The sequence below is a fragment of the Dipteris shenzhenensis genome, chromosome 13 (assembly GCF_047967505.1).
Source record: "Dipteris shenzhenensis isolate YYH24624 ecotype China chromosome 13, Dip_SZ_1.0, whole genome shotgun sequence".
NCBI classification, from domain to species: domain Eukaryota; kingdom Viridiplantae; phylum Streptophyta; class Polypodiopsida; order Gleicheniales; family Dipteridaceae; genus Dipteris; species Dipteris shenzhenensis.
This window is the reverse complement of record NC_141608.1, coordinates 4,767,082-4,784,585: the sequence shown is the minus strand read 5'-3', so window position 1 is coordinate 4,784,585 and position 17,504 is coordinate 4,767,082. Positions and strand designations below refer to the sequence as shown.

General features: G+C 42.1%; 1 protein-coding gene across 1 annotated transcript; it reads left to right on the top strand.

Annotated features, from left to right (window-relative positions):
* The first annotated feature begins 1,780 nt into the window (after positions 1-1,780).
* On the top strand, positions 1,781-3,989 carry MIND (septum site-determining protein (MIND)). The gene is made up of 2 exons (XM_087384168.1): positions 1,781-2,029; positions 2,489-3,989. The coding sequence occupies exons 1-2, from the start codon at positions 2,022-2,024 to the stop codon at positions 3,588-3,590; spliced, it is 1,110 nt and encodes a 369-aa protein (XP_087240294.1). The 5' UTR covers positions 1,781-2,021; the 3' UTR covers positions 3,591-3,989.
* The last annotated feature ends 13,515 nt before the right edge of the window (positions 3,990-17,504 follow it).

The following is a 17,504-nucleotide window of genomic DNA, read 5'->3' as shown; positions in this document are numbered from 1 at the left end:
CTAGTTCTAGTTACTACTAGTCCTAAAGAACTACCTATCACTGTAGTTCTAGTAATTAGTCCTGCAATTCACTGAGTAGTAATCCTATGAAGTAAGTAGGAGTCTAATCCTCGGGGTTGTGTGACTGGTTCCAACCAATGTGGCTCTTCAAACCCATAAAAGGACATATTGACCTCTTCTCCTGCTTGGTGATGTGCAGGATCCTCCTCAAACATCTTATGCCTTAGGAGTGAACATCCTATTGATGAACCTTGTGGTTATTCCTCGTCTACTCTTTCAAGTAGGAAGGAGGCTTCAGGGCTCTGTTGAAGGTTTGGTGGTTAGGATGGATGGTTTCTAGCCCCTTCATGGCCTTGAGCCAAGCCTTGAGCCATTACTCAAAATCAATTGATAACATCTTGCACAAACAGAACTTAAGCCGTGTCATGCATTATGGTTACACACCAAGCGATTGTTTATTTGACACAGTCGCGTACCTAATGAAAAACAGGATGACCTCTGAATAACTACGGACTATAACAATCCAAAATTTTGTTTCGACAATGACTAGCACGCAATAAACTGTTTCAACACATATTTGGATTTGAACTTCATATGTGAGCAACATGGAGTTAAAACACACAACGAATACCTTGCACAAATGAGTGTTCCGATATCACGCGGTGGTCTTCGGGGAGATAGATTTTCCATTGCATGGCTGTCAAAGTTCCTTTTGAGTGTGGTCATTTGCAATCGGAAAGATATGTATGTAGTGTGGCAATGAAAATGTAGCAACCCCATTACGGATCTTGTATGATGACAGTTCTATACCCCCTTACCGCTTTGAGCCAATTGTTGAAACGACAACTCAATCTAATGATGAAGTTGTAATTCTCGCAGCAGCAACTATAGTTGAAAACGAACACTCAATTGACGATGTCCTGCATTATCAACACAGCCCCAGTGATTGTTTATTCGATACAATAAAGTACTTAGTTGATACTATTGGACTCTCATATTATTGATGTTGCTTCAGCTTGAATTCTTAGAACATTTCTCTCTTTTTATGTATGTTCTCGATGCAAAGATTCAAAATCAGTAGTGGAGATGCCACATGGGATGCAAGATCGAAGGATGATATTTCATATGGTTGTAGTCCATGACACAATATTATTTAGGTTGCAACCAAGGCTGAGTTATGAGATCTTGTGAGCGTAGTCTTATTCTTGTATTCATTGGGCTTCAATTCTCAAAAGGCGTAAATCTTTGCACATCACCAAGGCAATAATAAAACACTACCCCTGACATTTGCAGGGAGGATTGGGTCTTGATGGACCTTGTGTCGTGTCTCATGTTTATATATTTTTTTGTCTTTTTTTTTCTCTTTATGATATTTTCATTAAACGGTAGGATCCAAGTTTTGTAGTTATGTGCTCCATGACAGAAAAAGGAATAGTGACAATAAGCAGGTCTCTCAAGGTTAAGTAGAGGCTATCTGCCTTGAAGTAATCTTGCATGTTTTCAATTATATGGATGCAAAAATTGTCCTTAAATTTCTTTTAGATAGAACCTTAATTGATAGAGCCGAAGCCAATGCTTTTCTACATACATGCACTCTTGTTTTCTCTCTTTGTAACTTAATTTTCCCTTTAATTTAATTTTCTTTGTGAGTAAAAAAAAAACAAAAAAGGATGCTCTAAAACAAGAGGCAAAAGCCTTGGTTAGCAAGGATAATGAAAGATGGGATGGGATAAGAATAGGAGGAGAGCACAAACCGCTACATATTTGAGTTTCTGTGGAGAAGGGCCAACTATGGCATTTTAGATCCTGTGAAGAAGAAGGGCCAACTATGGCTATGGCGGCTTCTACACAGTGAAGCAATTGTTTGCAACTCAGACGATGCTGCACTCTTCGGTCGAGCACTCATCTCTGAATCAGGAAAGAAAGCTTCGAGTTTGCTGTGGAGGAGAATGACCGCGTGAGCAAAGGATGGCCGATCTTGAGCGAAAATCACGAAGTGTAGCGATTTTTTGAGGCCGGGCATGTTCAGGTAGAGGGAGCTCATCTTCACCAGTTTGCAGTTTTTGCCATAGGTCGTGTTTTCCGTCGATAAATCGGGAGGGGTGTGTCTGTGTGTTAGAGACAGAGAGTGAGTGAGTGATCTAGAGAAGGGGAGAGGGAGGGAGAAAGAAAGAAAGAGCGATGGCAACGATGGCTTTACCTTGCATTTATCAAGCTTAGCTCCCACGATCCATTTCAGTATGTGGTCCGTTTTCGGAGCCGCTTCCCTGAACATCCCACCGTCGTCTCCATTGTCTCCTGATGCTAGCATCCCTGCCTCCACTTCTGGGTTCAATTTGTTCTTAACGACGTCCGCACGTTCGTCTCCTGTTGCTTCTTCCTTCCGAATCCCCTTAGTTTGCCGCGCTATTTTTCCTGTGCCGCCTCGCCCTTCTGCGAGGCATTCATCTTCCTATTATGTTGGTGACTTTGCTGATGCGAATGCTAGCTCTGAAAGGGCTGTCAGATGGAAATCAGCACCAGAGTGCTACATACGACACACGGAGGGCTGCTTATTAAGGCCACACGGTCGCAAGGTGAAAGCAGTAATGCGGGACAGTGGGCAATCGTCTGCTAGGATACCAATGGGCGCAGATGCAGGATGTTTGTGGGGAGCACCAATAAAATTGACGAAGCTGACTTACAATAAAAAGCTGTCATATTCGTGTGGAAGCAGGGTTAGAACCATTGGAATACATGCTGTTCTGCAGTGGAACCGGAGGCCTCAGCTGGCAGGGCAGATCCCTCGAGTAGTTGTCATCACTTCTGGTAAAGGTGGGGTAGGGAAGACGACCACAACTGCAAACATAGGCTTGTGTCTTGCAAGATTAGAATTCAAGGTCGTTGCCATTGATGCTGATGTCGGTTTGAGAAATCTGGATCTTCTTCTCGGTTTGGAGAACCGGGTAAATTACACGGCTATGGAGGTTTTGAACGGGGATTGTCGCCTTGACCAAGCACTCATCAGGGACAAGAGGTGGACAAATTTTGAGCTTCTTTGTATAAACAAGCCACGGTATAAGATGTCTTTAAGCTTTGGAGGCAAAGCTCTCACTTGGTTAGTGGATGCTCTCAAGAAGAGGCCAGAAGGCTCACCTGATTTCATTCTTATCGACTGTCCAGCGGGCATTGATGCAGGGTTTATCACTGCGATCACACCTGCAAATGAAGCTGTCCTTGTGACCACCCCTGATATTACAAGTCTTCGCGATGCTGACCGAGTCACAGGGCTCTTGGAATGTGATGGCATCAAGGACATCAAGATGATCGTGAACAGAGTGAGGAGTGACATGATTAAAGGAGAGGACATGATGTCAGTGCTTGACGTGCAGGAAATGTTAGGATTGCCTTTGCTTGGAGTCATCCCAGAAGATTCGGAAGTCATTAGAAGCACTAATAGAGGCTACCCCTTAGTATTGAACAAGCCTCCAACTCTTGCTGGGCTTGCATTAGAACAGGCTGCCTGGAGACTGGTGGAACAGGATAGTATGAAGGCTGTCTTCATCGAAGAAACTCCTGCCAAGAAAGGGTTTCTACCTTTTTTGGGGTGATGACATGCATAGAAGTTCACTGTGTGAGTTTTGTGACTCAGAGCATCTCTCTTGGACAAAGTTATTGCAAAGATGGTACATGACTGTCGTATTGCTGGAAGATGCTTGCCTCTTTACCCGGAGTGTCGGTCAATTGATTTCAAGTGCTATTCTCTTTCCAAGTATGTTGCGATGGAGTGTTATTTCTGGTTGTGTTCCTCAAATGGCCTTCATCAATGGTAAGATGTGCCAAGTTCTGGTCACGCACGTGCAGCAAGGCAGGCTTTGTTGTTATTGGCCTGGCAATTTCTTTTTGGTCATTTTACTTCTCATCAAAAGAGTCGTGGTGTATGTGTTGTGTAACACATTTCCTCGTAATGCCTTGTGTTACAAAGCTGAGCATGAAAATACTAATAACATCAGAATCTTGGCTTGGCTTTTGTGAGCTCTTTCGTTTTATTTTGTTTTAATGCTGCCCTATTTTGGGTCTTGTGATTAAGTTGAACTTCGCAGCTCTTTGTTGTTCTTCCTTTTCGGGCTCATCTTACTTCAGTCATTCTGAAAACCATGATGTCGTAAGCTTGGAAAGAAAACATAATGGACTGCTTGATGAAGACTTTTATTGGTTCAGACACAGAAAGTTAATGTGGCTAGATGAAGTGGCGTGATCCATGTTTTCTCCACCAATGGCAGATTGGGCAATTATACCTCTCCTTTGTTGTTCTGGGTTGCCAGGGCTAGCAAAGTTTAGTTTATGGTTATCTGCAGGGCTATTCATTTTGTAGATTGAACACTGTCACACATCTGCAAGTAGCTTTTAGGTCATGATTCTTGTCTTCAGCATGTGAACCAGTAATTAATTACACTCTGATTTCATCTCATATCCAGAGTAAGATGTTGATTTACTGCAGTGGGCAGCATAAAGACACCCAATGAGCTGTCATGTAAAACTGCCAAGCCTTTAGACTGCATATTTAGCTCTGTTGAAGTTTTGTAAGCCTCTCCACCCTTTTCAAGCCAAAGACCAGCCTAGGGTGTTTGTTCGCCTATGCTAGTGGGTGGCTTCAAGTGAGCTGCTGTTGTAGGGTACTGTCCTAGCAAGAATTTCGCCTTTAACAATCACTGAACCTTTTTCCTACTTTCCTTAGTTTATTGGTAGAGTTCATAGCGGGTCAAATAGTCAATTTAGGCTTAAATACAGACCAGCCAAGTGAAGAAACTCAATCATGCACAAGTAGCTAGCATGGAAGTTTCATACCTGGTGCTGTTGGAATAAACTTCATTTATATATGCTGCAATTAGTTTTTGTTAATTTTCTAATAATTTCTCATTTCTTTATTGCACTTTGCTAGAAATCCAGAAATTGGTTAGATAGAGCACTGATGTGTAATTGGAACTTTTTGTAAAGATTTTCTTCCAAGTATTCGTGTCTATAAAGAGCTATTGAGCAAAGAATGTCAAAGTTTATGCTTCAAATAAAAGAATCACTAGGAGTCTAAGGTCTCTTATCACATTGGAAATCAACAGTTATGACAGGAGTTGAAATCCTATGCCAGTGGTATATAGGGTACTGCCTAGATGTGGACCCTTGGCAGCTCAGAATTGTCTTCTACCTCCTCCTGGCACCTCCAAAACTGTCAGCCTGCATGCTCCTATTGGAGTTCAGTTGGGTTTCTCAAATATCACTCCAGATCTCCTTGCTGCACTGCAATGCAGCCAATGGTGAGGTACTACATACATGCAGATCCTAGACTTCCTTGCTGCCCATCTGCAGCCAATCTATGAGATACTGTGGACCCTGATCCCTGGCCTCCCTGCAAATGTGCAGCCAATTGTGAGGTTCCTGAATAGCATAGCAAGGTCCTCAAGGGCCCTCTACTGTCGGATTCACTACAGGGTAAAACTGACCAGCAAACCCACAGACTGGGCTGACCCAGTGTGAATGCCGAGCTGCACGAGGATTTTATCCTTCAGAACAGCCACATGGCAGGTGCCTATTTTGCCTGCTGACTTGCATAGATCCCACTGCTCCCAGCAGTCTACCTATACCTGTTGTACTGCTCTGTGTGGCCATTACGCAGTCCCAGATTGACTCACCTTCTGCTCCAGTCATGTGCTGCACCGCATACCTGCGCAAGCCACCTGTCTATGCTGCTGACCAGGTACAGGCCTCTGAATGGCCATGTACTGTCTGTCCATCAGAGGTACTGGTTCCGTACCAGTTTTGTGTCTGCTGCAGGTCCTGCTCAAGAATCCATGCTGTCTGCCTACATGGCAGACTGTATTCTCTGAGCTTCCCATGTGACAGTCTTCAGACCCAATCTATGCTGCTGGTACACCTACCCCAAGTCTTCCTCATTTGGGGGCGGAGGTGACCACAATAATCCCAGGTGGCTCCATGTCTCCAAGGATGTATGTCCACTATCCCACCCGTACCCGATGTGTTTGTGCTGCCCCAGCATACTGCCCTCTTGATCCCTTACCTCTGAATGCTAGATCAGGGGCTGCTGCACTGAGGGCTGGCTTGAATGAGGCCTCCTCAGAGATGCTGCCACACTTTTGTCAAGCCTCTTATCAGTGGGCCTCGTCTGTGGCAGCTCCTTTCCTGTAAGATGTGCCTCGTATAAGTCCATTTAGGAGACTTTTGCCGCTGACCCTCTTGAGTGAGGTGTATTCATTAGAAGCCCCTGCTGTAGTGAGAGTCTCCGATGCTCGGAGCTGGGGGCAAGACCTTGAACAATGAGCTTGCTCTGCTGAGCAGTGTGTGCTAAGGATGTCAGTGCACACATGAGGGAGGCTTTCTCACTCTCTTTCCAAATGCGTCAGGGCTGGCCCATCACTTCCCTCTTGTTTCTCTTTGCAGCTGAGGTGCTGGGTTATTTCCTTTACTTGCAGGCAGCCAGTCTAATAGGGATGTGCCTCGCGATCTGTCAAGAGGAATTGCTGTTGGATTTCGAGTTTGCAGATGATATGGCTGAGGATTCAGCTGAGAGCTTGGAGAGGATGCAACATTCACTGGAGAGGATTCAGCTAAGCATAAATCCATTGATTGGGTGGTGGCCCATTGGATTTCCCAAGGTTAGGTGTGGCTAGAAATGGATGCCAGCTAGGTGTAGACATCTCAGCAGATTGCCACCATGCTAGAGGGTCAGGTCAAATCCAGGCCTTCTCGAAATCTGAGAGGATTATGACGCTAAAACTCCTCCCATGCCTTGTGCCAAATCACGGGCTTGCCAAAAGGTGAAGATGCTGGCCAGGATGCTTCTCTCCTAAACAGAATAACGCTGCGGTGGTGAGGGTGAAGCGGTAGGCTTAAGGCCATAGCTAAGCTCTTGTAGGTAGTGCACCGCTGCCAAATATTTGTGCAGTCCCCCAAGCGTATCCACCCTCGTGCGAGCATCTGAGGGAGCAGTGTTGAATCAAAGGTCTTTTGGAAAGCCAATCCCAAAGGAGTATATGTATATCTATTCCCAGAAACAACAAAACAATACTAGGGAGAAGCCGTTGTCTCTCGAGCCCTTTGTATCAGAATGGCTGTGATGAATGAAGAATCCAAAGCATACAAATTATGGGATCCGATCATAAGAAAGTTGATTCTTCCCAGAGATGTGATCATTTGTGTGACAGTTTTGTTTTTGACTTCTAGATTATAGAGTTCTATGATACATTCTTTGGCTCTCTCCCTCTCTTTGTACTTCCACAACTATAATTTGAGGTAGTAGTCTTCCTTAGAGGATGCCATTATTATTCTCGTCCTTCAAACCTCATCATATAAAGGTATGGTATGTGTTTCTGCTGGAGTGGGTTTACTTTTTAAGTAGTTTTAGCATTTCCTAGAGGATGCCATGGTGCCCTTATCATGTTGTATCCTTCAGATCTCATATTTTTTAGAGGTCCAGAATGTATTTCTGCTTGAGTGTGTTCGCTTCTAATCAATTTTAGCATGAAGCAGTCAACGAATTGCTTGATCCTATTGCTATCAACCACCATTTTAGTTGGGGGGTTGCTCTTGTGATGTTGTAGTCGCCTCTCTCTCTCTCTCTCTCTCTCTCTCTCTTTCTCTCTCTCTCTTCGAACCACAGGGCAATGTCTATAGGCATAATGGGGACGAGTAATGCTGTGAAAAACAGAAAATTACCACCCCTCCCAAGTTAAGGTTCGACTACAAAAAGGCCCATAATTATGAACAGGAGATAGAAGCGGCAATGGCGCAAGCGCAAAACAGATATGTTGCTGTTAACACCCCAACAGTTTTTCACTAAAAGCAAGGGGAGAAGTGGGAATGTCATGTAATCATTGGTATGACCAGGATTGTAAAGAAAGCGTGGAAACCCAGCTAACACAACAAATAAAGAGAACAAAGCACAAACATATAAACAGGTGGTAAGAAACAAAATGAGTATTTCTCAAGATCAAATAGCTTGAGAGCTTTGAGCAGCTGAAACAAAATCCCAAAAAGATTTTTTGGAAATTACATGGCAACAAACCTCAAGTGAGGGAAGCACAATGGGAAGACATGATATGGTTTGTCAAAAACTTTTATGAAAGAGATGGGGAAGACAAAATCAACCACAACTATACTATCAAAGCAACAAATGGAATCATTACTGACGACGAGGTGGATAAAGAATTGAAAAAGCTAGCCAATGGGAAGGCTCTAGACACACAAGGGCTGGAAGCACGATGGGAAGGCATGACACGGTTTGTCAAAATCTTTTATAGGGGAGAGAAAATAAACCACAACTATACTATCAACTCAACAAATGGAATCTCAATTGAGGAGGTGGGTAAAGACCTGAAAAAGCTAGCCAATGGGAAAGCTCTAGTCACACAAGGGTGTGAAGGGGGTGAAGGGATAGACACATGTGGAGGATTGTGACTGAAACTGAATGACCAACCAACCCCAGGTGCAACTTCAAAATTGTGTATGAAGGGGTGCAAATGGGAGGATCCTTATTCACCTATGATACTTCATGAGGGTGGACTCTTCGAGGTGCTTACGGTGCTATTTTCACCTAGGTTTGACACTCTATTACAGGGACTCCTATTTTCACCTATGTGGTGGGTCTCCTATTGTCACTTAGACCAAAGATGTGATCAATGAAATCAAATTAGTGTTGACTTAGTGTACCTGGTGTCTCTCCAAGCCACAAAATTACTGAGTGCAGTGATGAAGAGGGTGGAGAGCTGTGTTTAGGAGTTTTGAACGAACGGCATCATCAGATGACCTTTGTTGTATTGTGTAGTTGGGGCACCTACTCATCTCCGGCATGCATTGGCATGATAAGCTTTCTAGTTCCCTAAGAACTGACTTAAAGAGAATACGAATAGAACTACGTCAGTAGTAGTACTTTACAACTTTGTTTACTACTTAGTAACTAGGTAGTAAGTTACAAGTCACAAGTTTATTAGTCCTCATAGTAGTTCTTAGAATAGTTAGGAATCATTAGTAGCAACTACTTAGTAAGTTTACTACTTAGCAACTTGTAAGTTAGTAGTCACAAGTTTATTAATTAGTCTTAGTTTACTGCTTAGTAAGTTAGTAGGCACAAGTTTATTAGTTAGTCTTAAGTACTAAGTTAATGTTACTTTAGTATTAAGTACCTACCTCCAATATCAGTCACAGTAGTTCAGCTCCGCATAATAGCAGCTTGACTTGAGCTCCTCCACATAGTACCCGCATGAGCCTTTCTTTGTTTTCCCTTTGTTTGGATAGCCAAAATTTTAATGAAAGTGTCTCCTAGGATGCCTTAATATTTCAGTCTTGTGGAAGGCACTATTTGTTCCTTTTTTGGTGTATGTGAGGCTCAAACATTTGAAGGTGCAAGATGCTATTACAAATGCCCTATGAAAGGGGAAAAAAAGAGAGCAAAGGGGGCTTCTTGGAGGCCGCAATATCGCGGTCTCCAAGGAGCCTCCTTTGCTCATTTTTTTGCCCCTTCACAAAGCATTTATATGGGGCTAGAGTGGCATGAAGGAATGCTTTGTCCTTCATTTTCTTTGTCCCTATGAAGGGAATACAAACGTGCAACTAGGAAATCAAAGTACAGGCACTCGTACCACCACAAGAGGATTGATGTTCGTGATGCGAATGTGATTTTCCTCTCTTAAGGTAGCTTTTGGAGGGGGGGGAATGACTGGAGAGGACTCATTGGAGGCCGCGATATTGCGGGCTCCATGAAGCCCCATTTACTATTTTTTTAATGGAATAAAGGGAATATGTGAAAGACAAAAAAAAGAGAGCAAAAGGGCTTCACAGGAGGCTGCAATATCATGGCCTCCTATGAGGCCAATTTACCCTTGTTTTTGTCTTTTGCGGGACCTTGTTTTGCCATTCAAAGGTCGTTAGGATTTCTCTTCAAAGGGTATTTCAAAAACTTTTTTAGTATTTAAAAAATATTGCAAATGCCCTAGATTATCCTAGTCTTGTGCTATTCTATGAAAACCTTCAGCATTACTTTTTGTTGAGGTCATTGAGATAGAGAATGACAAGCATAAAACTGCCATGGAGAGCTAAAATGGTTTTAATGGGGGTTTGAAAATGATGGCCATGAGACTACATGTCAGTTTTCATATTTGAATGAAGTATCCCACCCAAGGATAGATAAGCTATGAGCATTTAAGGGAGCTCTCATAAGGGTAAGAAAAATAGGCAAAGGGGGTTCCAAGGTAGCGATATCGTGGCCTCCTAGGAGGCTCCTCCTACCAATTTTAATTCGGCCATAACTTCGTCGAGATAGGACTTCAAATATGGTCATGCTTGCAGTCAAAATGATTGGAATGATATGAATGAAGCCATTTTGCATGTTAGAGTGCGCAAATTCTACAAGTTCAAAAAGTTTTGTTTAAAATACTTATCTTTGTTTCATGAGAGCTAGACTAGATCAAACTCTAGATTTTCTTATGACCATGGATTCTTCTCATATAGAGTTTGTGGGTGCTTGCTAATTTTAATTCGGCCATAACTTCATGGCTTCAAATATGGTCATGTTTGTAGTTGAAATGATTGGAATGATATGAATGAAGCCATTTTGCATGTTAGAGTGTGAAAATTGTATAAGTTTAGAAAGTTTTGTTTAAAATACTATGCTGCCAATTTCTACTATTGCATCAACTACTCCAATGGGCATTCTTCCATTACCATTTGGGCATTGCCTTAGCCTCCATAGGGGCTAAAAAAATAGGTGAAGGGGGCTAGTAAGAGGCCATGATATTGCAGCCACCTAGGAGTCCCATTTACCTAGTTTTTTGTCCATGGATGGGCCAATTAGGCCAAGAACATGGCAAAAAAAAAGGCCAACTAAGGCTATTTGTAGGCCGTGATGTTGTGGCCTCCTTGGACCCTCCATTTGCATTTTTTTTGGGCTTTCAAACCATGACTTCTCTTAGCTAATTCCACCCCTTCCAAGAAACTAAAAAAAGGCCCAAGGAAAGTTTCCAAAGATTATTGATTAGATGGGAATTCATGAAAAGAAAAGTCGTAAAGGTGCATAGTTGTTGGGCTTGTTTGGAGGCTAAAGCCATCTCTTTGAGGTTAAGAAAATAACAAAAAAATAGTCGGAGTACTTCCAGGAGGTTGCAACATCACGGTCTCCTTCAAGCCCCAATTATCCATTTTTCTGGCTATCTTTTGGTCTAGTGTTTGATCGGGCAAAACAAAAGGGCAAACATGTCTCCAAGGAGGTTGTAATATTGTGGCCTCTAAGGAGACCTATTTGCCCCTTTTTTTTGCACTTTCAAAGGCGCTCCTTTCATCTACAAAAGACGTCCTTTTTCCATTTTTTTCTATGCAACCACGACACTTTCGTAGCATTTAATTGAGATCTTCTTTTGTATCTAACAATGAGTCTTATGCAGCACTTAAGCATTCAGCCCAGCCCTAAAATTGCCAAACAAGTTTCCAAGTATATTTCCCTTAAGTATTGTCCATGATGGGTAATGGATTTCCTCTCTTAAGGCAACTTTTGGATGGCAAAAAACATGAGTGGAGAGGACTCCGTGGAGATATCAAATTCAATAAGTTTTTGGTCTTTGATCTAGATGAGAAGCAATAAGACAATACCTTTCAATCCTCCTTTGTCAATATTTTTTGAACCTTTAAGATATAGAACAATAAAAGATTAACCTGGCAAAGGAAGTGGAGAATGAGTGTGACAGATGATGTCAATGCATGCACCAATTGATCCAGTTGAGCGATGGGAGGGAGGGTGCCCCAACGGATCGAAGGTGTGGGAGGCCATCAAGCTTGGTTGAGTATGGAACAAGGCCAAGGGTAGAGGCTACCGAGCTTGGCTGAGTAAAACAAGGCCGAGGGTAGATTGAGGGAGGCAAGACTGATGGAACCCAGAATCGCAAGTGGGAGGGAGCAAGAGTAAGTTGTATGGAGTATGAGAGTGTGAAAGGAATGAGCGTGAGAATGGAGAGGATGAAGAGTGTGAGAGTGAGTGAGATCAAGAGCATCAACATGAGCAAGAGAGTGAGCAAGTGTTGGAGAGTGAGAATGAGGGAATGAGGGAGTGAGTGAGTGTTGGTAGAGAGTGAGAGAGGGAAAGTGAGAACGTGGGGAGTTTGAGAGTGAGAATGAGGGAGAGACTTACAGGCAAGAGAGGGAAAGTGAGAGCAAGAGAGTCACAATGAGAGTGTAAGTTAGAGAGTGCGAGTCAATGTGAAAGTTAGAGGTAATAGGTTCAGTGTGAGAGGGAGTGAGACTTTTCTGAGAGTCACACAATGAGTTACTAGTACAAATCATTTTTAGTGCCCACAAAGGTGTTTGTTGTCAAAATCTAGTTTAATTTAATATAGTAATGAGCCTCATGCTCACATTGTGTGTGCGGTTAAGGGCCAATGCATGTGTGTACCTTTGTGTGGAGATGCTGGCAATGCTACATGTGTGAAGAATTGAGAGAGGGGGCAGAGGGGAGGTAGAGATCTACAGATGTGTTCAGCAGAGCAACAGCATCTGGTCATCAAAAAATAAGGGAGTCTCCTACAATATGATCACATGAACAAGAAGAGCAGCCTACAGTGTCAATCTGGAGTGTAGGCAATGGGTAGCCATAGGATGGACACTCGTTTTCATTATATCAGTGCCACAGCCACTGAAATTAGATTTTTAGAGATACTAGGGCATGTGTGAATGTATGGAGGATGATTGGAAGGCTACATCTTGAGATAGAGGATGATGGGAAAGCTAAGGGACACAACAAAAGGAGGTACATCCTGAGATGGAGGATGATGGGAAGCTAAGGGAGGCAAGGAAAAGAGGCATATCTTGTGATGAAGTATGATGGGAAAGCTAAGGGAGACAAGGGAAGGAGGTACATCTTGAGATGGAGGATGGTGGGAAAGCTAAGGGAGGCAAAGAAAGTAGGTACATTTTTAGAGGGGGGACTATGGGAAAGTGTATGGAGGAAAATGGGGAATGGAGGACAACGAGGATGATGACAAAGCTAATGGAAATGATGTACATGTAGACATGGAGGAAAAATCAGGAGAGATAGATATTGATAGACAAATGCATATGATGACAAAAATGTGTGAACATGTATAGCGATAACTATACATACATATTCTTCTTACTTGTGGGACTCTTGTATATATAAGGATATATATAAAAGACTCTTTGTAATAATCTTACATATACTCTCTAAGAGTCTTTTTGTGAGTGCAATGCTGAAGAATTGATGAGCTCTTTGAATTTCAAGGAGTACCAAGTCATAAACAATGCAAGAACTAGGGAGTTGAAAGGGAATGTAGGATGGTACCCTTTAAGTAGAGAGCAATGCCATTGTCTTTTCTGATTTCCATGTTGATTTTTTGGTTTATTGTCTCACAAATTGTGTATCTCTGTATGGTGATACATTCTCTTTGCATTTTCAATGTGGTAAAGGTTTGAAATTACAAGGATGTTAAGAAAGCACTAGAGAGGATTACAACTACAATTCCATGGAGGAGATAGCAGCTAACAAAAAAGAAGGAGATTGGTGTAGGGCCAAGAAGAATATTAGATTGGGTAGGGTAAAGTACATCTTTGTTTGGCATTCAACTATAATGGATAGCATAAGAATCTTGAGCTTTTTGACTCCTAAGTTAATGTCATATAGTTCCTTCATTGCTTTGACCCTCAGCTACAAGATAGATGAAAATCAAAGATATTTTCCTTGCATCTTAAGGGTGCAAAAAATTTGATCACTCTTGAGAAAATTAAGAGTATTGCAATTGCTCCCCTTTAGTTAAGAAGAAAATTCAACATTTGTCTTTATTAGAGTGTAGCACAATCATGCAAAATATGTATCACATGCCTCCTGTAGATATTCCATATAGAGGGTGAGATAAGGACTGATTCTATATTTGGTATGATTATTCTAACATAATATTCTTGAATTATCAATGTCAAGGTGAACATACGAGGTTTTACATAGTCTTTCAATACCTCTATAGCCCATACATAGATTGTGGATCAATCTATCCTTTGTGTGTTGGTTGTTTACCTAGAGACAGGAAACATTTTGTGGGATTTTTTGTCAGAACTTTTATTTAAAAACTTGAAAAGGATCAGTTGTAGAAAGCTACCTTTGTGGTTGAGGAGAGTGAAAGTTTGAATGTGCCCCCAGCAATGAGTTATGTTTGGCCAAGTCAGTGTAATAATAGAATAGTGGAGTGGAGATCTAAGCTGGGGAAACCCTTTCAAGAGAGGATTCCCAAGGCTCACTAAACTTCCTCAAGTGATCCAAGAGAAAACGAGGGATAACGAGTGCAGTTCTATGGCAGAATTATTTTGCTTACATGATTGGTGGAGATTTGGTGTTGCTTTCCAGAAGAAGCATTTGCAAAGTGGAATTGACAATATGGGTGCAATGGAAAGCAACAGGTGACTGGCTACATGTTAGATTTTATGGATCACTCAAGATCAATCACTTGGTGTATGCGATTGCAACAACAATGCTTGCAGGAGTAGCATGCGGATCCACAAAGCAATGACCCAACAGTAAATGCAAAAGAACCCTCAGGGGTGGACAAAAGCGTCCCAATGACATCTCAAGATGATGTAGATATGGCTCTTTCAAGAGAGCAGTTATGGTGCGATTTGTTCTCTGCAAGTAGAACTATAGCATTGGATCAGCAATCCAATTGTCGACTACGGTATGACCCACTTCAGAGTGGATGGACAAAATAATTCAGCCACAAAAGTTGAAGATGAGGAAAATCATAGATTTGGACCCATAGTTGAAGAACCAGTAGAAGAATCTGATGAGGACCAACAGTTTAGCAGTATCCCATAGTATTCGAATCTAGCAACACCTCAAGGGGTAGTCAGAACTGAGAAGTGCTAGAACGGGCCAAATGGAGGTGTAAGGAGAGGGTGGCACAATTTTAGACATATTCAGCACCTGGGGATTTAGCAGGATTGAGCACAAACCTAAACCCACTTTGAGAGTTTTTCTTTGGACAACCAAACATTGCAATTTCATTCAATCCAAGCAAGCAAAGAGATTCGGTAAGCCAATTCAACCCAACAACATATCCAGGAATCCCGATCACAAATGAGAGGAGGAAGACAAATAAACTGATTCAAAGACATCCCAATGAAAAAAAAAAAGATAAAGATGAAGCTGATAGATCTCCACTGAGTTGTAAGACAATTGTTGCACAATGAAACAGAGAGATTGGTGTTGTCTCTTATTCCAATGCAAACACAAAGTGTTAATTTCACTAGAACGCCCACCGGAATCTTCAATACACATGCTTGTAGAGTCCTCCACTACATGAGATGATTCCTTCTAAACCTTCTCTTTAGATGCTAAGTCGTCTCTTTTTTTGAAGCAGTAGTCTTCAGTATGCCTTGGTTTCTTGGAGTAGTTGCAATTGAGCTACTTCCATTCACGCTTCATGGCATTTTTCTTCTTACTCATGGTTGCATATGCATGAACTTCTATCCCTTCTACCTCCAAGGAGGTTAACTGAGCCCTGTGAGAGGTCCTCAACACGAACATCTAGTTCAAGGAGGAGGAATGTGAGCTTAAGATCACTCTAGGAGAGTAAGGCAACCTCGATACAATGTCTTGGGCTAGGACGAGCAACAGAAGAGCTTGAATCTTGAGCTGAGGATCTTGCTTATGACCAGTTCTCCTCCCAAGCCCTATGACAATCTCATCGATGATCATTGCTTTCTTAAGAATAAGATCAATTACTGTTGAGAACCATTAACAAAATGGCCCAGCTGGGAATCCATCGCACGTTGTAAGGTTATACTAAATGAGGCAATTGTAAAGAGGGAATGCAAGGGAGAGGAGAAAAGGGAGGGGGACCCAAAGTGGCAGAGTGAATGCACAAAAACCCACAAATGCATGAAAATTAATGAAAAGGAGAAGGCACATAAATTGATGGCTAGCTCAATGCTAGAAGATGCTCCTAAATGCATGCCTCCAAAAAGCCAACAAGACGTGGACCAATAATGCACTGAATTAGAGATTTTAGGAACAAGCTATTTTTCACTTTTATAGAGAAATGGCTACTAAGCCCTACCCCATTGGGGGTAGGCCAATAAATTGTGAATCGTAGCCCTTAGATCTTTTTTATATAACGACACAAATCGATATTTGCTAGCCACCCAATCATCCCGAGACTAACATCACGCTAACCATTGCGTCGATGCCACACCAACCAATCCTCACGTGACACATGGCCACCACCCCCTATCTATTGACGGATAGGAATCTGGCTCAGTCGCTGATCCTGGTTGGAAACTGGGGCCACCGGCTCCCGGTTGTTGAGTGGCCCCTCCTCGAAATCGCCTCCCAGAGCCGATTCCCTACTTTGACAAGGTCGCAGGTGTCCAATCACAAAACCCTAAAACTCAACAAGGTGGGAATCCCGCTTGGCACTAAGGCCCCACCTTTTGTAATGTTATTGTAATTATAAGTGCAAGTAGCTGGATAAATATTTATGGTAGGCAAGATTTGGTTTTATGAGCCCTTCTTCTGCCATGTGTCACAATTTTAACATTAGCTTTTTCTATAGAAACATAAGCTTCTCAAGAAAACCATATGAGGGCATATTAACACTTTCCTAATGTTGGAGAGCTCCATTGTGTGCAAGGTAAGATTCTCTGTTGTATTGGTCTTTGTTATTAGTCATTTTTTGTTGTATACTTAGTTGAAACATTCAACATTCATGTTGTGTTCTCAACGTATGGATTCTTGCTTGACCAAAGTTTTAGCCCTTTGTCTGCAAGCCATGCCTCCTTGCTGGGCTTGCAACATATATTAGTTTTGAAGAACTTAGCTCAGGATTTGCTTGTCTTAAGTCTTGTAGCCATCTCAAGAAAGAGCTTCTCCAAGAATCATCAAGCTCATTCATCTTCATGTCTAGTATGGCTTGTCTTATCTGTTTGAACCTTAGCCACGAAGGAAAAGCTAGCTACCTACATCCTCACGCACATCATCTATCATGGACACCTAAGCAATGTCAACTAATGAGTGCATTATGTTGGAGGAGAACATCGTTCTCTATCAAAGTTCCACTTACTTCGCAAATTATGTAATCTCCCACTTTTTGAAGGCCTTAGAATTATTTGTTAGACTTATGCCATCAAATTCGACCCTTTTCAAAAAGCCTGGAAAGTGCTCAAGCACATGAGCATGCCCTTGCGTGGAAAGTCCATGGAAGCATTGAGACAGAACTCCTTTAAAAACACGAAAAAAATATGTTCGCTTTGATTAAAAACTTTGAAAGCTTTATGCAGAATTGCTTATTAATTAAGAATTGTCGAGATATCACACATGAACACTTACGAAACCAAATCTTTCACTTATCAGCCACATGCTAGCCACCTCAAAATCACAATGTGAACAAGAGAATGAAATAGGAAAGATTCACATATGGGACCTCATCAACAACAGTAGCCACTCCACCATTCATTAGATTGACATCCAC